General features: G+C 34.9%; 1 protein-coding gene across 1 annotated transcript in view; it reads right to left on the reverse strand.

Annotated features, from left to right (window-relative positions):
* The window catches only part of Nt5c2 (5'-nucleotidase, cytosolic II), an 83,132-nt gene that overhangs the window by 11,283 nt on the left and 48,980 nt on the right, over nucleotides 1–22,869 (reverse strand). The window contains 3 exon segments of the mRNA XM_047552993.1: nucleotides 79–170; nucleotides 5,324–5,419; nucleotides 6,843–6,960. Coding sequence (XP_047408949.1) covers nucleotides 79–170; nucleotides 5,324–5,419; nucleotides 6,843–6,960 — 306 coding nt within the window.

Consider the following 22,869-nt stretch of genomic DNA (forward strand, 5'->3'; position numbering starts at 1 on the left):
TTATCTCCTTTGAGTAAAGATAAATGGTTATGGAAAGAAGGGAAAGCACCAATATATATAAGCATAGAATGAGTCTACCTGGTAGATTGAATAGTGTGTTCAGAATGTAAAATCTTTCAGTGTCATCTCGTTGAATAAATTTATTTGGATACTGCTCTCTAGTTTCTGGCCTGAAAGAAAAATTTTAAAAATTGACATTCAAAAAATTAACATGATGACTGTGGAGAATATTCATTATTCAAGGATTCATTCAAATATTTTGATGGCTATGTGCAACACAGGGTTCCATATATTAAATATGGGTAACTAGAAGATGAACAAACTCAGGTTCTAGCCTTAAAGAGTTCTCAGTCTGGTAGGGAGGTGAGAAAAATACACATATAACAAGGTAAAAAGAAAAAAATCACAACTACTACAAGAAAGCTACAAAGAGCTATAAGAAAACTGAGAAAGGGGAAATCATTCCAACTTAACAGGAAAAAAAGCAAATGTGAGAAGGGTAGGCAAATCTAGGATTCATGAAAGAGGTGACTTAAAAGCTAAGAGGAGTGCTGGAGTTGTGACTCAGTGGTAGAGTGCTTGCCTAGCATGTGTGAGGCACTGGGTTCAATTCTCAGCACCACATATAAATAAATAAAATAAAGATCTATTAACTACTAAAAAAAAATTTTTTTTTTTTAAAAGCTAAGAGGAGGCTGGGGATATCAGTTGGTGGAGTGCTTGCCTTGCAAGCACAAGGCCCTGGGTTCAATCCTCAACACCACATAAAATAAATAAATAAATAATATAAAGGTATTGTGCCTATTGATACAAAAAAAAAATATATATATATATATATATACACATATATAAAAGAAATAAATTGTAAGAAGATTAAATTGGTAGCAGTTTTAGAGTAAAATGAAGAAAGAAAATACAACATATTGCATAAATGGCCACGAATTCTTCCAAAACATTTTGCAATGCAACTTTATGGTTTCTCCCATTAGAAGTTCAGTTTGTTTCTTCATCCTTGAATATAGGTGTGAACAGCAACAGATGGAATCCAAGCAAACTTTTAAGACACTTGTGCACTAGGGCTTGCCCTCTCCTGCTGCACTTGGAACCCTGAGACTACTATGTGAATAACAGTGAAATGGTCCAGTAGAGGATAAAAGAATATATGAAGAAATGAGGCCAACAGCCTGCCAGTTGCCAGACATGTGAGTGAGGCCATTCTAGATCAGCTGCCAGCTGACCCACCAGCTGACCACAGATACAAGAAACAGCCCAGAGAGATCACTTGAGCAATCCTAGAATTGCCCAGCTGACTTTCGCAATTTAGAGCTAAATAAAACAGTCATTGTTTTAAGTCACCAAGTTTTGAAATAATTTATTATGCAGCAAAAGTCAACTACAGAAAATAAGAGAAAATCGGTTAGGTAGGTGGTTAATACAGTAGTCCAGATGAAACCAGTAGAGCTTGTGCTAGCATACCATCAGAAGAAAATAAAGGAATAAAGGCATTTTGAGAGATTGTTGAGGAAATGAGTAAGACTAGGCAACTGCATGGGTGTGGCAGATGAGGGACCTCATAGTCAAAAATGATGATGCTTATGCTTAGGTCTCTCTTGAGAGGTGATTGGAACTGTTAATAAAAACATGGATGCCCTGGGTTTAATACCCAGTAACACAAAAGAAAAAAGAAAAAATATTTGGAAGAAGTAGACATAAGTGTAGTTCTATTTTGGCTACACTGAGCTTGAAGTAAAAAAGATTCCTAGTAGGCAATCAGAAACAAAGGTCAGGATTTTAAAACAAAGAGTCAGACCTGAAAGATAAATGGAATCATCTATATACAGGTAATAAATGAAATCATGAAAACTAATAGAGAAGAAATTGAAAATAGAACTATGGAGAATATTTAGGGTGTAAATAAAAAGTCAGCAAGAGAGATATTGTTAGAGATGCACAAGAAGCTTGAGTGAAATGAAACACTTCAAGAAAAAGGGAACAGTATTAATAGAAATATTTTAGAAAAGCTAAAACAAAGACTTAAATATAAAAATGCACAATTCTCAGTGAATACATTAAAATTAACAAATATAAATAAATCAAACAATACTGAGTGACTTGGGTAAATTTCTGCTTCAGTTTGTTAACTGCAAATGGCATAAAATTCAGTTAGGCATATAAAATCTTACTAGGATCCTGTCTTAGTTACCACTTAGTCGTTCTTCTGAAATAAGTGTTTCTAATAAAAAGTAACTTTGTAGAATACCTCATCTTCTAGTCTTCCAAATTTTATGTAATGAAAAATAAGGGGCAAGGGAATAACAAGGTACTTTCTTTCCTCAGTGAGGTTTTAGTAAGATGATACTGTCTCCTGAAATGTAATATACTTTCCTATTCCATCAGTAAAGAGGAATTCCTCTACAAAGACAATTAACATTTATTAGGCAGTTACTACCCAAACTGACATATATACAGTTAGAAATTACATTTTGTTTAAATATCAAATTATGCTGGTATGTATTTAAATTAAAAAATCAATTCAGGGAGAGGCAATGCACCATAAAAGTAGGGCAGTACACTTGGAGTGGGAAGAAAATTAATTATAGTGCAGATTATTGCTAACTTTCTGTGACCCACAGAATAACTTTTCTGAAAAATTAAGTTCCAAATTATTAGCAAGACATGTGATGCCAGATGAAGCCCTGACTTCTTTTGGCCTTGTCCATCAATAACCACTTCTCCCATTCTTTCCATCTTGTTTCTCCTTTCCAACAGCTTTTCCTTTTGACTCAAAGAACTGTACCGTGTTATTTGAATGATTATACATCTACTCATAAAATTACATATTTTTGAAATACCGTTAAATATATTTCCAGAGGAACTATTTGGAAACTTTACTGGGGGAGGAGAGGTGGTTGTGAATCTTCAATTAGTAAATTTGATTATTAAACTAATTTAATGAACAGCTTTTCTTCCTTTTCTTCTCCATCTACCCCTGCATTAACACAAAAATTCCTTTTCAGATGTGAGAAAACTGGTTCATCCTCATTGGGATTCTGAATAAAAGTGAAAACATTTGTATATAAAAGAGCTTAGGTTACTAGTACTACATGTAATCACTTTATGTTTAAATCCTGCTTCTTGATATTTATAGATCTTGAAAAACCCCAAAGAAAAGAACAGTGGATACAACCTTTCTGGCTGGCCCAGATATGTCAAGATGGATATTTACTTCACACTGTTCTCCATATGTATATGTGAGACATCTCTGAGCATACGTAATGTCAGTAATGCCATCTGAAAAGTACTGTATTAGATGGTTCAATTCTAAGTGGGGCAATACTGTGACCTCAGATTTAGGCAAAGTTCTGGTACAATTTCAGATCCTTAGTGCCTCTTACCAACAAAAGGTGTTTGCCAAAAGACATTGTCTTTTTAATAATTTCAATATGACTAAAGTTTTCACAACTCTGCTGTCAAGAATGAATAACAGGGGCTGGGAATATAGCTCAGTTAGTAGAGTGCTTGCCTTGCAAGCACAAGGCCCTGAGTTCAATCCCCAGCACTGCAAAAAAAAAAAAAAAAAAAAAGAATGAATAACAGCCAGGTGTAGTGGCACACACCTGTAATCTCAGTGATGAAGCTAAGGCAGGATCATAAGCTAGAAACTTGGGGAGACCCTGTTTTAAAATAAAATTGAAAAGGGCTGGGGATGTAGCTCAGTGACAGAGCACTTGCTTAGCATGTGCAATGCCCTGGGTTTGATCCTTAGTACTGCAAAAATAAATATATAAATAAAAATAAAAGTTGCTGTTCTGTCATACTGTGTCAATAATAAATACGGTAGTAAATAGAGAAAACACAAAGTCACAATTATAGCAGTTGTCAAATTGTAATATTGTGGTTTTTAAAGAAAACATTGGGATGTTTCACCAAAAAAAAAAAAATAGTAATAATAAACACCAAATGTTCTTATCTGCTATTTTCCAGGGTGGAAAACTCAAATTAGTGACATAATATCCTTATTATAAAAATAAGCTTATCCTTTTTTGTTTTATATATTATTACTCTTTCTATCCCTCTCTTTCTTCTTTGAGTTGGGGGTTTGCTATATTGCTCAGACTCAAGGACCCTTCTGTCTCAATCTTCTGAGTAGCTGAAACTACAGGTACACACTATGCCCAGCTTTCCCTGTATTCATTTTTTAACCCTATGTTTAAAAAATTTTTTTAAATCATATGAATGTCTGAAGCTATTTATCAGAATATAAAAAATAATGTATTAGCTTTTAAAAATTTATTTTAAAAAATTGCTATAGTTTAAAAATTTTCAAAGCACTTTTATATACATACCTCTTCTAAGTAGCTACCTGAGAACTGTATTAAAAAGGAGAAAGTAAAAAGCTTAGAATTTCAAATAAGTCTAAACTCCTACAGTTATTTTTTTGTTTGTTTTTGGTGCCAGGGACTGAATCCAGGGACACTTAACCACTGAGCCACAACCCCAGCCTACACCCCCCCCCCCCCCCACTTTTTATTTTTTATTTTGAGACAGGGTCTGGCTAAATTGCTTCAAGCCTAGATAAATTGCTGAGGCTGGCTTTGAACTTGCAATTCTCCTGCCTCAGGCGCCCCCACCCAGCCACTGGGATTACAGAATTCCTATAGTTCTTTTTAAACAAGTTTCAAGATTAGCTCTATTGAATCAGATGTAGTGGTACACACCTATAATCCCAGCTTCTGAAAGGCTGAAGCAGGAGGATTGTAAATTTGAGGGCAGCCTGGGCAACTTGGTAAAACCCTGTCTCAAAATAAAAATACAAGAGGGTTGAGGACGTAGGTCAATGGTGGAGCACTTGTCTGGCATGTGTGAGGTCTGAGCTTCAATCCACAGTAGTACCATTTAAAAAAAAAGGAGGAGGAGGAAGGAGAGAGGAGGGAGGGGGAGGGGGGGAGGAGGAGGAGGGGAGTTTTACTGGATGCTATATAATTAAAAGGCACTTACTTTAAATAAAATATAACTACATTTATAAATTAGTTTGGGTTCTAACAGCTGCTTAAATAATTATTAACTATCCTTATATAAAGGAATGGCTCTTTTGTTTTGTTTTGTTTTTTTCCAGTGCTAGGGATTGAATCTGGAGCCTCACACATGCTAGGCAAAAGTGCTCTATCACTGAGCTACATCCCCAGCCCAGGAATCATTCTTTATAAGGAATAGGAAAGTATATTTCATCTGGAGAGACAATGTCATTTTCATGTTGCTTGACTATAGGAAAAAAATAAAACCACCAAACACTAGAAAGAGACTGAACATTCTTTGTACTCACCCTCTTATGAAGTTAAATCCATGTGCACAGACCAAGAGGTTCCCATAGGCATCAACTTTCAAAAGATTTCCATATAATGTGTCAAAGACAAGTCCTCTATGTGAAAATAATGGCATCATTGATAATGCAAAGTAATACATACAACAGTTTTATACAGTACTACTCAATTCACCATAAGCCAACCTCTTCTAACTCAAGTTTTGTAGCAACTTAGGCATAGTCTAAAACAATATAACCTTAGAGGTTAAAGTATGTAAATAAAATCTTTAAAATGAATCCCAGAGCAATTAAATATATTTACTCCAGATAAATAATCACAAATGTTTTCTATTAGGAGTAAGGGCTTAATCAAACAGCATAAACTATAATTCCTAGCAATACAACTGGTATCATTCTAAAACAGTCTTTAAATTTCCTTCCACAAGTGAGCTGACCTATATTTCTTTTTGACACTGTATGTGAGACATATTATCATGGTATTTCAAATAAATATCATCTTTCTTTTTTTTTGGCGGGGGGGTGGGTAACCAGGGATTGAACCCAGGGGCACTTAACCACTGAGCATATCCCCAGCCCTTTTCAGTTTTTATTTTGAGACAATGTCTCACTAAATTGCTGAGGCTGGCTTTGAACTTGCAATCCTCCTACTTCAGCCTTTGGAGCCACTGGGATTACAGGTGTGCACCACCACACCTGGCAATATCATCTTTTTTAATCTTAATTTTTTTTCCTTTTTTTTGGCAGTACTAGGGATTGATCCTATAGCCTTGCACACACTAAGCAAACATTCTACTACTGAGCTACATCCCCAGTCCTTTTTTTCTAAATTTTATTTTAAAATATGGTCTTCCTAAATTGCCCAGGCTGGCCTCAAACTAGAAATTCTTCTCCCTTACCCTTCCAAATTGCTGAGATTATAGGCATGCCTCACCACATCCAGTTGAACCCTAAATCTTCCCTATCAAATCCAGAACTGCAAACTGGCTAAGAAGACTCCGAGTACCCAATAAATGTATTAGTAAAACATTTAACTGCTCTCTAACAGCCAGAGGTAGGACAGATAGGAAGGACCATCTGTGATCATTGCCCATCAGGGTAATGTTTTTGTTTTTGGTACCACAGATTGTACCCAGGGCCACTTTATCACTGAGCTACATCCCAAATGTTTTTTATTTTGAGGCAGAGTCTCAGTAAGTTACTGAAGCTGGCCTCGATCTTGCAAGCCTCCTGCTTCTACTTCCTGCATCACTGGGATTACAGGCATGCACCACTGCGCCAAGCACCATTAGGTGCTTTTGCATATCCCTAAGTAGGTCTTCTTCAACAGCAATTAACTGAGTTCAATTCAAGAACAAAAGATACAGTATAATGAAAGATCCATGGTAATTTAGAATCAATACCAACCAAAAAACAACAAGGTATTATCTAATGTATTCTTTTAGTCAGGGATAAATTCGGAAATTACTAATTTGGGGGATAGAGGAAGTGGTCTTAAGATAAAGATATCTTGAAAAATTACCTGGTAGGGAATGTAGAATCATAAGCAAAGCTGAGCAGCTCCTGGGGGTAGCCAATAGAAACTAATCTCTCCACAGTAAGCTCAAAGCCAAGGGATTCATACTCCGGGGACTTGTACACTGCACAAAGAGGAGGTTCTTATTAGTCAGCATAAAGAACAGCCCATTAAAAGAGAAGGCAAACAAGTGGGTTTCTACTCTTTCCCAATTCTTCCTTCCTCCTCAGTCTGCAATTTCTTTTCCTTTCCCTCACACTCTATGTTCTGCACAACCCCCATTAATTAAGAGAATTCAATTATTAGTCTGTGGAAATAGGTCATATTATATCAGGAGAAGCAGATATAAGAATTATCAAACATTTCAGAATAGTTCCTTCATTCTTAGGAAACCTAAACATTTTTTTTCTTTTATCTACTCTTTCACTCCCCACGATCTGAAGGCAAAAAGAATACAGCCGTGGTATTAACTGTAAGAAAATAAATAAACAGAGAAGTAGATAAGAGAAGTCTGGGTTTGTCAAAGTCTTCAGTAATATGCACAACTGATGTAGGAATCTTCAAAATTAGCTATTTTCTTAAGTTTATTTTTTAAATTCCTATTTGGTTTGATACTTGCTTTATACTCCTTTACAATGAATCTGTTCTACTTGTCAGATTAACTTGTTTTCTTATCAGCTCTAACAATGCTATAGCCTTCAAAATTGCATTTTATAGAGAATTACTGTAAACCAACCATAAACAGATATGCCTGAGATAATAGGGAAATCTGGATATCAACTGGAAATTAGAGATTAAAGAATCATGACTTCTTTTATTAGACATGATTATGGCAGGGTGGAAACATGCAAGTATGTGTAATACATAAAATGTATATGTATATATTTCTCCTTATCTGCTAAAGGAGCACACCAAGTTTGTTACAGGTCAAATAACACAGATTCCAGATTATAGAGATTCCTCTCTACTACTGTATGTGTCTGAAATTTTCCAAAATGAAAAAACTTTTTAGAATTATCACTGTAGTTAACCATAAAATTTTTTTTGCTCCTTTAAATGTGCTTCTTCCAAATGAAATATTTAGGTTAGCAATATTCCATCAGTCTCTAGAAATAGGTAAGCCACATTGAAAATAAAAATAAGGACCTGTTTAATTTGTTTAATGCCAAATGTGGCAAAAATATCCACCCTATTTTTGCAGTCATAATAGTGCAGCTATTATTATATTATTATTATAGTTCTTCCACCTATTATTAATAACTGCTTAGCCTACAGCTCAAACTGATTTTTTAAAATTTATTGTTTTTTGATATACAAGACAGTAGGGTATATTCTGACATATTATACATAAATGGAATGCAACCCATTCCAATTAAAAATGGATCCCATTCTTGTGGTTGTACATGATGTGGATCAAACTGATTTTTCAGTGCAATAGTTGACCTGTTCAAGTTAGTGTTAATATTTTAGTGAGTACAATTCAACTTTCCCTTTCTAAAATCAATCCTTTAGAATATTTCTGGAAATATATAAGAACCTGGTAATGCTGCTTGTCTCCAAAGAAGGGAATTGAATGGCAATGTTACAAGGAAAGGAAGGAAACCTCCATGTATGCTCTTTAAAATTTATAACTTATTGATATTTTTATAATTTTTTATTGAAATTTTAAAAAAGCAAGCTGGTCTTTCCAAAGTCCTTTAATAACATTTATCAGATTAAAAGAAAAATTCTAAGGTTCTTCAGGAGATCCTTACATTTCATCTCATCAGAACAATGCCAAAAGAAGTCATCTTTGTTCTTTTGTTGTTTTGGGGTAATAACCCAGAACTAAGACCTCTGGATAACTTTTTCAAAGCTGGTTGTATTTATTTCCCCCTCATCTCCTGCTTTATCCCCCATTCCACCCAATACCCCCCCACACACAAACACACACACCTTGAAACCTTATATGTAGAATTCCTAAAAATCTGTATGACACAAACTACAGTAAAGGAAGTGCTTCATGTACAAAAACATTAACAGAGTAAAAGCTGATGATCCTGGTACCCACTGATGTAAATTTGAGTTATGCCAAAAAACAAACTAACATTTCTCACCTTGCCCTCCCTACCATTTTCTCAACCCCACTTTGAGTAGTCTCCACTTGAACAAAATTACCATAGAACAAAAATTACTTCTTCCAAACCAAAGCCCCAGTTATTTCAAACAATACTTAATGACATAAAATTCCAGTACAGATAAGTAATTTGGATAACCTACCAACATTAATTCATACAAAATGTTTTGTATTAATTTTTCAGGAGAATGATTTGTGGTATTAAGAACGGGGGATGAAAAATAAATCATAAGCACCCTCACCCAAGCTCATCCCTAAATCAGTCATTTTCCCTCGTCAGTCATTACAGAGTGGTGGAGTAATCTGTAATTGAAACCTATGTGTATGAGAAAATTTGGACTGAAGAATTCAAATTAATTTACTCAGAATTTTTAGTGGAAAAAAATATAGGGGGAAAAATCTCAAATCCCCATTTTCACTGTATCAGAAAATAAAACAGTATATATTTGCCACACTGCCTTTATTCACAGGGCAGAATATCCAAGTTTTCAACTGAGGTGACTTTCCACCTAGAAATAAATGCTTAAAAAATTTCCTTTCTGTCAATGAGTTCAGAATATACCCAGAAATAGGGTATATTCTCCTTATCTGCTGACCTGAGAGTTACACTGCCAGTACAAACAGCACCTCCTGTCAGAATTTAGATTTCTGGGCCGGGCAGATAGCTCAGTCAGTAGAGTGCTTGCCTTGCAAGCACAAGGCCCTGGGTTCAATCCCCGGCAAAAAAAAAAAAAAAAAAAAGATTTCTGAGTCTCATCCCAAACTCTTTGTGATGGGGAACACAACCACTGCTATGAATTTCTAGGTTATATAACCATCAAAATTTAAGCTGGATGCTGAAATATGCTACATCTCCAATTTCTTTCAACTAGTCCAAAATAAGGTGATCTAGTCTGAGGTGGGAAATGAATCAATCTATTAAAGAAAGTTCAAGTTCCATTTTGACCACACCATCTTTTTCATTAAGTTCTATATTAATCATTAAGACCCACAAAACTACAGGTATTTTCTCATAAGCTTACTGGATAATCAATTCAGTAATACAAACTCCCAGGTCATTAAATCATATGCTAGAGAGCTGTACAAAATAATAACCATGGCTTTAAAGCAGAACTGCAGCTGCTCAGAGCATGAATTTAGATGTTTTATTCTACTTTCCCTCAGGACTAAACATTTTTTTCTTCTGATCTGGGGGCAAACATTGTTGAAGTTTAAAAAGTACCACCATTCCTTAAAAAGTAAAGATTAAAAAGCAAGACTCCTTTTTTGAAAAAAACCAGGCCCTTCAAAGTCAGTCTCAGACATTTGTAGGCAACTATATCTATCACCTCAGACTGTAGGGTTCTATGCCTCTCCAGTTTGTACAAAGGCTCTAATTCCAATTTCTTACAAAATGGTGGCAAGTAAATGATGCACAGTTTTAAGTTCAACTCTTACTGTTAACCTTCTGTGGTTCTAAAATCTACCCCGTAACTTCAGGGGAAATAAAACTTTGCAAATTAACTGCTTATTTATTCTCCAAGATGGTCTTCAGGGCTACCCCAACTTTCCCAATATCCAAAGACAAAGAAAGAAATTGTTTTAAGGGCCAGAGTCCAAAAAAGAGGACTGCTTCAGCCACTAGGACAGCACAGAGTGTTCTCAGGTTATGTAACTAGACTATAAAGAGAACAACCAAACCTTTGAAAGTTGAAGCTACTCAGAGCATTTAAAGATATTCTTTACTCCATAATCTGCAAGGAAAAAAAACATCTCTTCAAAAATAACTGTGTGTTGTGGGGATGAAAGTTGTAGGCCTTGTTTTGAGTAGATGCTGCTGACATAAAAAAGAACCTATGGAAGAGAAAATTCCTTTAGAATGAGCAGAAACTTTCTGCAGGGAAATCTGGAATTCTCATGCATTTTTTACCTTTGCCACCAAGACATACTGTGTAGTTTATAGATTTTATAAAAATAAAGGGCAAACCTCTACTGAGGTTCCAGCCTAGCAGAGTGCTGCTGCCAAAATGAGAACTCACATGAGGCAGATGCAGATGCAGTGTGTGTCACTCCAGTCTTGAAGGAGTTACACTGGCTCTCCTGTTAAAAAACAAAACAAAGCAACAAAACAAAAACAAAAACAAAAACAAAAGCTGGTTTTAAAACTGTTGTGACGGGCTGGAACAGAGAGACACCATTTGGAAACTGGTATTTACAGGAGTTACCACTGCCCTCCAATTTAGAAGCCTCTGATCATCACTAAAATTAACCTAATTTGCCATAACAAAACAAGAGTTTTGAAGATAAGTCTAAGCATTATGTATTATTTATTTTTCTGGCATCCTGAATCTAGAATATAAGCCAATTCTGATCCTGATATATTAAGCCAAAAGAAAAACAGAAAAATAAATCCATTTGTCTTAGTTTATTTTCTCTAGCATATTTCAGGTTAGAATAGAAAATGAATGCAGCTGGTAAATGGTGTTTAAATTGAACAATGTCTAGTGAGAGAGATTAAATAAAGGATACAAAATCAAACCAAAGCAGTCTCATCTTGCTTTCAAGTACCCATTTGAGTCTACCTATACCAACATCTCCACCCTTTAACACCTAAATCTGTCATCTTGATATGAACTAGAACCAACTGCATGCTGCAGATGTCTAGATATGGAATGGAAGTGGGGTGGGGGAGTTTCCCTGTCAGTGGATATTTGTCCTCAGTAAATGGAATTATAACAATCTTTATTAAGTTCAAAGAAATTACCTAGTCTAGTAAAAATATTGAGTTGAAGATACATACATAATCCTTTAAATATACTGACACTTTAAAAATATACATTATGTCTAACTTTACAGGGAGTCATTTTCTCCAGAGACATTTACATTTTGAAAACATGGGTTGAACTCCTCCAACTACTGTGGGGCAGGGGGTGGTACTCAACAGAAAAGCAGAAATGGTCAAATGTAATGTCTAAAAGTTCTGAAAACATCACAACTAGGAGAAACCACCACTAATAGTCACTTTGAAAAACAAAATCCAATCCAATCACCCACAAACATATGCTTTCATGCTTTAAGTCTAATAATTAACATCAGCACTCTAGTTATTAGGATATACAATGTTGGTTCTCTGCTGTTATAACTAGAAAAGGTAATAAAGCACATTTTTTTCCTGAGAAAATGTTAAATAAAATCTTTCCAATTATCATATAAACAGGCACCAGAGAACTTTTTCCATTTTTTCAAAACTGTGAAAATCTTTAACACAAAAACAGAGATAGGCAAAAATTTTACTCTAATCTAAGAGATCACAAATGATCTAAAAAGATTTAAAGTTTAAGATTATCTCAATTTTAATTTACTTAAAAACTATATACCATAATACTTTCAGTAATATAAAATAAGCTCCCAAATGATCTGATATGTAAATAAGTACAGTTTGAAAGACTGCCAGTATTTCAGTTCTTGTAAGACAAAATTTAATGGTAGCTAAGAAATTTGTTTAAAAATAAGAATATTAAAATGTTTATTTTAATAAAAGGAAAAAAATTACCTAACTTGAAAATTTCTCCTCTAAGAATCTGTACTTATTAGGCCTTGAATTTTCAGTAGTTTTTAATTTAAGACTGAATAATTAAGAAATTTTGGGGGTTGGGGAGATAGCTCAGTTGGTAGAATGCTTGCCTTGTAAGCATAAGGCCCTGGGTTCGATCCCCAGCACCAAAAAAAAAAAAAAAAAAAAAAAAATGGAATAGTTGTTTTTTTTAAAAATTCTATTTAAACAACATTGTCTGTAATTAAAGAATAAAAATAGCTAATACTTTTTTTTCAAAAATAAAACAGATCATGGCACTCAAATGCCAATACTAAAATTAGAGGAATTTAATAAACATTTGTATACATAACAAACATTTGTGTACCAGGTACTAGATGCTGAAAACAAGAGAAAATAACCCATGGTCCTTGACCTGAAGGAACATACACAGTTCATGTTGTATTACAGGGGTATACAATTACATATTTGTAAGTTTTAGAAGATCGGTAACATAACTAAGAAGATACAGAGACAGAAAAGAGTCCAATGAACTGTCTAGGAAATCTTACCTTAAAAACTATAATATTGGGCTGGGGAGATAGCTCAGTTGGTAGAGTGCCTCAAAAGCACAAGGCCCTGGGTTCGATCCCCAGCACCACACACAAAAAAAACTATAATATTTATTCAGGCTAATAGAGATAACTCGTTTTAATAACCAGTATTTCAAGGTACTATAAACTTTACTTAATAAACTTTCTGAAATTCAGATTCATCTAGTATGTTCCAAAGGTCATCAGGGTCGGGCAAGTGAACTGATGCATGAAGCGGGTCAAAAAAGGATGCACATTTTACCTGGAGGTCTTAGAAGTGGCTACTCAGCTGTAGCTGATAGAACAGGCAACTTTGAGAATGACAGCCAAATATTGCTGATTTTTTTGTGTGTGTGTGTGGTGCTAGGGATTGAACCCAGGGCCTTGTGCTTGCAAGGCAAGCACTCTACCAGCTGAGCTATCTCCCCAGCCCCCAAATATTGCCAATTGTATGAGAAGAGTCAAGCTAGATTTCTTTCTTTCTTTTTTTTTTTTTTTTTTGTTAACCTATAATCTCTTAATTTTAAATTAAATAATGACCCAATTAAACAAACAAGCATATACTCTTTGAGCCAAACTATATCTTACAGTCTGAGTTGGGTCCATGGGCCAACACTGTACCTTCTAGCACATACTTTAGGTCAGATATTTCCACATAAGTTATCCTATTTAACTGAAATGTTTTGACTATCTTCTTCAAAACTTTTAAAGAAGTAAACAGAATTTAGGTTCTTAATGAATTGGAAACCCATATGGAAATAAATTCACAAAGTGTCCTAGGTACTGTTGTTCTAGTCGTTCCAAGGAAAAACAGAGGGGCAGTGATAGGCGGGGAGGGACTTAAAAAAAAAAAAAAAAAAAACAGGAAAAATTAAAACCTTGATGTGATCACTTGATTTGGCCCCCCTATAGTGTCAAAAATATTGTAATCATCTGGACAAGGTTCCTTCACATGACTGTCAAAAACAAATGTTCTGAGTAATTGAATCACAAGGTCCTCATGAATTTAAGTGTTCCTGGACCTAGCAGGTTTTGTCCATAAGGTTTAACCTAAATTTTTGCAACAGTTCTTGATTCCACTCTCATTTGTCTTTGTCCTTTCCTCACTGGACATATGAAGCAGACATTGAGAGAACATGAAGCAGAAAAACTACAATGAATTGAAGGTAGTTATTATGTTAGAACAATTTGAAAACAAGTTTAGCAATATTGAAAATAGCCCATGACACTAAGAAGAAAAAAGTAACTTTATTGATGCAACTAATATAAGACATTTAGTCACACACACAAAAAAAGATCCAGCTTACATCTGAATGCTTTGTAACTGGTGACGTAAAGTAAAAATCATAAACACTAGCTATAAACACTAGTAACTGATTATTTCTATCACTTACCATGTAATGAAGGAGATGGAATTGGGTTTTATTAAGCAATCTTTTTAATTTCCTAATGATCTAGAAACAAACCACATATTATTGCAATTCAGAGAGATTAATACTAGTGAAAGCCTTAACTGGGATATAGACTTGACATAAGGGGAATCAAAGCTTGAACAATAAGTTAGGCTTATATACATAATAGGACTGCCTAAAAGTAATGTTAATATAATATGTAATATATGTAATATAAATAATCTTAAAATACTAGTCTTGAGGATGTTTACTTCAAATTATACCAAGAATTTTCACCCCTTATAAGCAAACTTCTTGCATATAGACAATTTGTTTGGAGGCCTATGTGCAAATATGCAAATTCTATATTTTCCAAGTTGTGGGAAAGATAACCTGAGTACTATTTCATGACTGAGGACAAGAATTTCTCTGGTCTTTTGTTGACAAGTTATCTTCCTTGGTTTGTACAAGACTTTTCAACAAATAAACTCCTTTAAAAAAATCTCTCGTCACACAAAAACACTTCAAATAGATGCAATCAATTTATAAAATATCCATAGTAGGTTCAATTTATTCAATGCTCCATATTAATTTCATACATCACTGTTTCATTATTCTTTTTTTCACTAAGTTGCTGAGGCTAGCCTCCAAATTGCAGTCCTCCTACCTCAGCATTCTGAGTCTCTGGGCTTACAGGGATGTGCCACCATGCCTGGCACACTATCCTTTCTTTAAAATGAAATGTTGAAGCATAAACATAAAACTTCACATTGTAATTTATTTCATTATTTAGTAAGAAGTGCTCTTCTGGGCTGGGGAGATAGCTGAGTTGGTAAAGTGCTTGCCTTACAAGCAAAGGTCCTGGGTTTGATCCCCAGCACCGAAAAAAAAAAAAAAAAAAAAGTGCTCTTCTTGCATATATGGCAAATTTTTTTTTATAAGATGAAGGATGTGAAAAGACAACCCACAGAATGACAACATTTGCAAATCATATGTAAGGGATTAATATCCAGAATTTTTGTTTGCTGTGGTATTAAGGATTTGAAACCCAGGGCCTTGAACAGGTTAGGCAAGTACTTTACCACTGAGCTACATTCCCAGTTCTTTTATATTTTATTCTGAGACAGAGTTCCACTAAATTGCTCAAGCTGGCCTTGAACTTGCAATCTCTTGCCTCAATCTTCCAAGTAGCTGGAATTACAGGCATTACCATCTTACCCAGCAATATCCAAAATATTTAAAGAGGCTCTACAACTCAGCAATAACAATCAACCCAATTTAAAATTGACATTTCGCCTTTTGCCTCATTGCACCCTTGAAAGCAAGATGAGTCGCCAAGAAGCCACCTGCAAAAATTCGGTCAGGGTTCTTGCTCTTGCAGTGCATGTTCAAACCAGCGGTCTGATCCAGAAACACAGTTTCAACATGAGCCGGCAGTGTTTCTGTCAGCACAGAAAGGACAGGTTTCATTAAGCTGAACTAAGCGATCTTCCTTGAATGGACTGCCCAAGATAGCCACCCAATAAAAGAGAATATTGCTAGCTCTTTGTACATACAATAAAATTCTAAAAAACTTCCAAAAATTTTTTTGACATTTCTCCAAAGATGTATAAATGACCAAAAAGCACATGAAAAGATTGACATAGGGAAACATCAAAACCACAACAGATACTATTTTATACCCATTATCAAAATGACAACCAAAAAAAAAAAAAAAGGAAAGAACAAGTGTTGCCAAGAATGTGGAGAAATTAGGGCTGGGGAGATAGCTCAGCTGGTAGAGTGCTTGCCTCGCAAGCACAAGGCCCTGAGTTCGATCCCCAGTACCGCAAAAAAAAAAAAAAAAAAAAAAGAATGTGGAGAAATTAGAACCTTCACGCATTGTTATTGGTGGAAATGTAAAATGTTATAGCCACTGTACAAAACAGTTCGGTGGCTTCTCAAAAAGTTAAAACACAGAACATGACCCAGCAATTCCATTCCTCGGTATATAACTAAAAGAAGTGAGAGTTAGAACTCAACATATACTTATAAATCCACGTATTTAGAAACAATCCCAATGTCTAATATTAGATGAATGGGTAAACAAAAAGTAGTACGTACAAGGAATGGAATAGTATTCAGCCTTAAAAAGGAATGAAATTCTGATTCAAGGTTGAGCCTTAAAAACATACTGAGAGAAAAAAGCTAGACACATAAATAAATAGTTATGATTCTACTTGTATGAAACATCTACAATAGGCAAATTCAGAGAGACTGAAAGTAAGACTAGAGGTTGGGGAGAGAGGAAGGAATAGGAAGTTATTACTTAATGGGTAAAGAGGTTCAATTTGGGATGATATTCTGGAAATGGACAGTAGTGAGTGTTGCATAACACTATAAATGCTGTTAATGCCACTGAGTTGTACAATTAAGAATGGTTAAAAATGATAAATTTTATGTTATGTATATTTTACCACCAAAGAGAGAAAGAGGAAAAGAAAGTGTTCTGACTTGAGATGTCTACAGTGACAGATCAATATTGCCTAATACTGCTTACTTCAGATTGTTTTTCTCACTCCTCTAAATGCCTCTAATGCCAGTAAGTTAGGTGAGGATATACAATTGCTGACAGAAACATGATAAGCACCCTGAACTGTAGTCCAAGTAAACACACCATGCAAAAATGTTCATTTAAATGTCAAGTGAATTGAGTTCATTCCAATAACAATAAAACAAGATCAGAGTGTATGTACTGTGTACTTATCAGAGGTTAGCATTCAAAAGTCCTGAAATGCTTTTCCTAGCAACAGAAAAACCTGCTGGCTTGCCAACACCAAGAGCTAGTTTCTTTTAATTTCTTCCCTGGTACTCTTAATAGCTTTATTCTGATATCTCTCCCCACACTTTGGAGGCAAGAAAAAGTACTTAGGTTTGAGATAACTGGATTTCATCCCCAATGGCTAATAATATGGCCTAGAGAGTTGGGGACGGCAAAAAATCCAAAAAGGAGAAGTCAAGTATAAAATAAATTTTTCAATCCCCTTTCCCAGTATTTTAATTGAAAAAAATTAAACAATTTAATTTTAGAATCCTAACAATGTCTGGAACAAAGTATTTATATAGTAAACTACAGATTCTATTCCCTGAAAACTATTTCTAAAAACTAAGCAAAACTGCATAAGACTATCTTCTAAAAATGAGAATTATAATTCAGTTGCAAGAAAAAGTCATATTTGCTGTAGGCAGGATTTTTATTTTTGGAAAAAAAAGAATGGCCTTTTTTATTTATGGGTTTTTACCATTCATATCTCCTTTGGAATAATTTTTTAACTCTGTAAGCTGGAAGCAGCATGAGAAATGAAAATTGACCTGAGTTTAAATTCCAGCTATGCATAAAAGTCAGTTGCTAGTCCCTGATGGGGTTCAGGACACACCACCCCAAAATATGACACCATGATATTTTAGAAAACAGAAGGTCACTCTTACTTCCTCCCCTGAAGTATGTCATAAAACTTAGGAATAATTTTTATGACCTTTTCCTAAGACCCTCATTTGATAGGTACACTTCCTATAACTGGAGGAAAGGAATATCCTTATCTCTGAAGGTACAGAGAAGAATGCGAATAGACCTGGGTAAGTTCCTCCCAGTTTATAATCATTAGGACATAGCCCCTTCATCAAATCATACTTCTCCGTGACTAATTTTTCATCAAACCCAACATAAAAAATATTCAGGTTTACCAGTATCTTGGGTCATCATTTCTTTATGAAGGCTCTCATTTCATATAAAACTTATATTTAACAAATTTGTATGCTTTTCTCTTGTTAACCTGTTTTTTGTTACATGGGTCTCAGTCACGAACCTAAAAATGGGAAGGAAAGACTTCTTTTTTCCTACACTATAAGCAAGCCAAATTGTCTCTTGACTTGGTAGTCTTATTTGTAAAATGTTGCTACTGATACCTACCTCAATGAGCTGTTAAAAGGATTAAAAGGTACACTGTATACAAAGTACATTTTCTAGTACAGGTACATGTTTAATAAATGTTGGTTTTTGAACGAACTCCTGGAAATTTCTCAAAAGGAAGTGAGGGACTGGACACTGCCAGGGTACCCATTTGTTCTGAAATGATAACAGATATAAGGAGCTTATTGCTGGATCTACTGAAATGGTTTAGAATCTAAAAATGTTGGAGTTGTGTAAAAAAAAAAAAAAACTGTAATGTACTTCCTTGTGAATTGTTGAGCCTAAGATTCACAAGAATGTCCAACAAAAAATAAATTTAAAAAAATCTAGATTTAAAAACAAAAACAAAAACCCGAGGATGATTTTCCAAATGAACCAAGTTAGAAATAATACATTTTCATAGTTCTAAATGAGGAGCCACTGTATTTGAGAAAGGTTTAAGTAAATATTACAAACCCTCTTCTCTCAAGGGTTGCCCTAATTTCCCTTTATGCTTAAGACTTCTGGAAATTTAATAATTTTACATATATAATTTCAATGTTAACTCCATGAAACTCACCACATGTTTAAGTCTTTCATGTACTTGTGAAAGTCAACTATTTCTTTCCACTTAAAAGCGTTGTTTCAAAATCAAATAACTCCTTGGCCAATAGAGTAGTGGAAGGGGACCGAGATGCAAGAAGAGGGAAGTAATGCGGAATGAAATCTAATAAATTGGGTTATGTTCATGTACAAATATATCACAATGAATCATATATATCTATGTGTATACATATATATGATTAAAATGCACTAATTAAAACAATAACAATGATAATACAAGGGAGATCAACAAAGTAGAGCAAGTGAATTAGGGGGAGGGAAAGGGAAGGTACTGGGGAATGAAACTGATCAAATTATATAATGTGCATGTATGAATATAGCACAATGAATCCCACTATTAGCATCATTAAAATGCACCAATAAAAAATTAAACCTAAAAAATATAAAATGAAAAACTCCTGTGTACCTATTAAAAGCATATCAATGAGCTGGGCACAGTGATACACTCCTGTAATCCCAGTAGCTCAGGAAGCTAAGGCAGGAGGGAGGATTGCAAGCTCAAGGCCAGCCTCAGCAACTTAGTGAGACCCTGTTTCAAAATAAAAAGAAAAAGGGCTGGGGACTGGCTCCATGGTTAAGTGCCCCTGGGTTCAATTCCCATACAAAACAACAACAATAACAAAAATATTTGGGAATGATGCTGCTGATGTGTACTATGTAGTTAAGCCTAGGATGGTTGCATTGGTACTAAACATGTATAGACTTTTTTTCTTGTCTTATACAAAGGGCTTGAGAATTCTCAAAGGTTGGTATCCTAGCAGGAAGGCATGTCCTAGAATCAATCCTGTGCAGATTCCAAGGTAGAAAAACGAAAGGGAAAAGAAAAACAAGTCTTCACAGGAAACCAAAATATGCACAGTACTATAAGGAAAGAATGTTGCTCAAGTAATCTGTGGTAAGAGAGGAATTGCAAATAGATCGACAGGTAATTTTTATATCAAACATAATCCACCAATACTGGAATTTTATATGTAGTAGTCTAAGACAATCATGAGAGATCACATTGATTAAAAATTTTTTTGCATTGTTTTTTATAGAAAAATAGAAATTGTTAAAACATTAAAAATCAAATTTGGCTACAATTATAGGGAGAGTTGATAATAAAGGAACTTTCTTTGAAACTACTAGGCTTGCATTCAAATGAGACTGAGACAATAAGGCTCCCATCAGAATGGATTATGTTACTAAACACTGTGTGATACCCTTTAATCAGGTAATAAGTTATTACCAAACTGTGAGGGAAAAAAATATTAATACAAATAAGGCCATCAGTTTCTCTCTCAAAAACTACTCTGAACAAATAACCTTTGCTACCCCCCCACTCTGACTTAATATCATTCAACAAAAGGTCAATATAATTTACTTTTAGAAAATCACAAGTTTAGAATACACACACACACACACACACACACACACACACACAGAGTTTAACATTCCTGCTTCATATGCAGGAATTCTTGCTTCAATTATCCTCTGCATTTATCAGTAACAAATCAAAATTTTAAGTGATTTTTCACAGAAAAAAATTATTTGCCACAAATTCTATTAATAGTAACAACTGACATAGAGAACACGATTCTTGAAACACCAGGACTATTTAAAACAAATTTTTTTATCAATCAATATGAACCACAAGATAAACCTGAAAAATCAAAAGCAAACCACGATACCTCCTCTCCCCTCAAAAAAAAAGTTTTCTATGGTCATTTTCTGGAACAAAACAGTTGTTGCCTTAAGAAAACAGCTTAATTCTCCAAAATTAAATCCTTTCCCTCACTCTTTCCATGAAAAAAAAATTACATATGTTTCACATATTTGAAAGCAAAGGGAGAAAAAAACTTGGTGAAACCCTACATAGTTATTTCCTCAGAACAAATTTAGGCAAACTTAACAGCGTAGTAAGGTAGGACATGAACCAGTAATCATATCTTAACATACCACTCAAAAACATTGCCTTTGGAGATAGGATATTCTATGTAGATACTTAAAGCACCAATCTCACAATTACTATATTCTATCAATTTCGCTACACTCCAACTCTGAAAACTACTACCCCATCTATGCTGTAAATGATAACTTTGTATCACTCAGAATATTGTTTGCCAGAATAGCCAATTTGCAGATTATGCTAATTTAAAGTTTTATAGCACATGCTATGGTCTGAATCCCACTGTCACCTCCCCACTACCAAACTTATGTTGAAACCTAATCACCAATGTGACAAACTTTAGGAGCTGATTAGGGGTCACAAGTTTAAAACCCTCACAAATGGGATTAGTGTGGGTTTTTTGTTGTTGTTGTTTTGTTTGGTTTTGTTTGGTTTTGCTTTTGGTACTGAGGATTAAACCCAGGGGGATTAAACCCAGGGGTTTAATCCTCAGTACCAAACACTGAGCCACATCCCAAATCTCCAGTCCTTTTTATATTTTATTTAAAGATAGGGTCTCACTCAGTTGCTGAGGCTGGCTTTGATTCTCCTGCCATCCTCCTGCCACCACACCCAAGAGATTAGTGCCCTTTTAAAAGAAGCCTGAGAGATCCCTTTCCCCTTCCACTACGTGAGCAATCTATGAACCCCTCCCTCTTCTTTCACTCTCTTACTGGGGACTTGACTAAGAGTGCTCTACCACTGAGCTACTCCCCCAGCCTTCTCTTCTTCCTTCTTCTTCTTCTTCTTCTTCTTCTTCTTCTTCTTCTTCTTCTTTTTTTTAATTTTGAGACAATCTCACTAAGTTGGCAAGGCTGGCCTCATACTTGAGATCCTCCTGATTCAGCTTCACAAGTCACTGAGATTATAGGCCTGTACCACTATACCCAAATAAAGGTATAGCTATTATTTACTAAGCTCTTAATTTAGTTAAATCTCCTTAATCATATTAAACTTCAGATGAGTTTATATATGCTAGTTTATTCCCCCATCAAACCTTCCAAGTTTTTCCTTAGCTCCATACATCAGTGAAGCTTGCCTCAAGACTAGATTCATCTCATCTCTACACCCCGTTGTTCATTTCTGCACTATATATAACACTCTCCCTTCTTTTGATACCTCTCCCTCATTCCTCCCTGATGGTAATTACTAGATTATTCAGTACTAGATAACACATTTAATCAATTCCCAGTTTGTAACAGAAGTTGTCAACAAATCTGTTACAGAATAGCTTTGAGGGTTGGGAATGTAGCTAAGTGGTAGAGCAAATGCTTAGTATGTCCAAGGCCCTAGGTTTGATCCCCAGCAACCACAAGGGAAAAAAAGCAAAGGAATACTTTGGCTGTATATAAAGAATACAGGGGAAAATTACTGAAACCCGAGGTGAATTATTTGTAGGCAGTGGGGGGTGGGGGGTTGGAGCCACAGGGCATCAATAAAACTGATAAGCCTCTAGCTAAAATGATGTAAGGACCAGAAGAGAAAAAAAAGAAAAAAAAAAAAAATGTACAGGCCAAGCCAGGTGGGGCCCTGTCTGTAGTCCCAGATACTCAGAAGCTAAGGCAGGATAAGCACTTCAGTCCAGGAGTTCAAGGCCAGCCTGGGCAACATAATAAGACTCTATCTCCAAAAAAAAGGGTGTGTGTGTATGTGTGTGTGTGTGTGTGTGTGTGTGTGTGTGTGTGTACACACACAGATACACCTACACATACATACACATAAATACACACACACATATATAAATTACCAATATAAGAAATGAGAAAGGGGACATCACTAAATCTTACAGATCTCAAAAGAATAAAAAAAATGAATATTATGAACAACTTTATGTTAATAAATTTTAAAACAGATGAAATAAAGACAAATTATCAAAACTGATACAAGAAGGAAGAGAATCTCTGATTGGTCTTACAATTTTAAAAGTTAAATGTACAATTCCC

The sequence above is a fragment of the Sciurus carolinensis genome, chromosome 5 (genome assembly GCF_902686445.1).
Source record: "Sciurus carolinensis chromosome 5, mSciCar1.2, whole genome shotgun sequence".
Classification (NCBI taxonomy): Eukaryota; Metazoa; Chordata; class Mammalia; order Rodentia; family Sciuridae; genus Sciurus; species Sciurus carolinensis.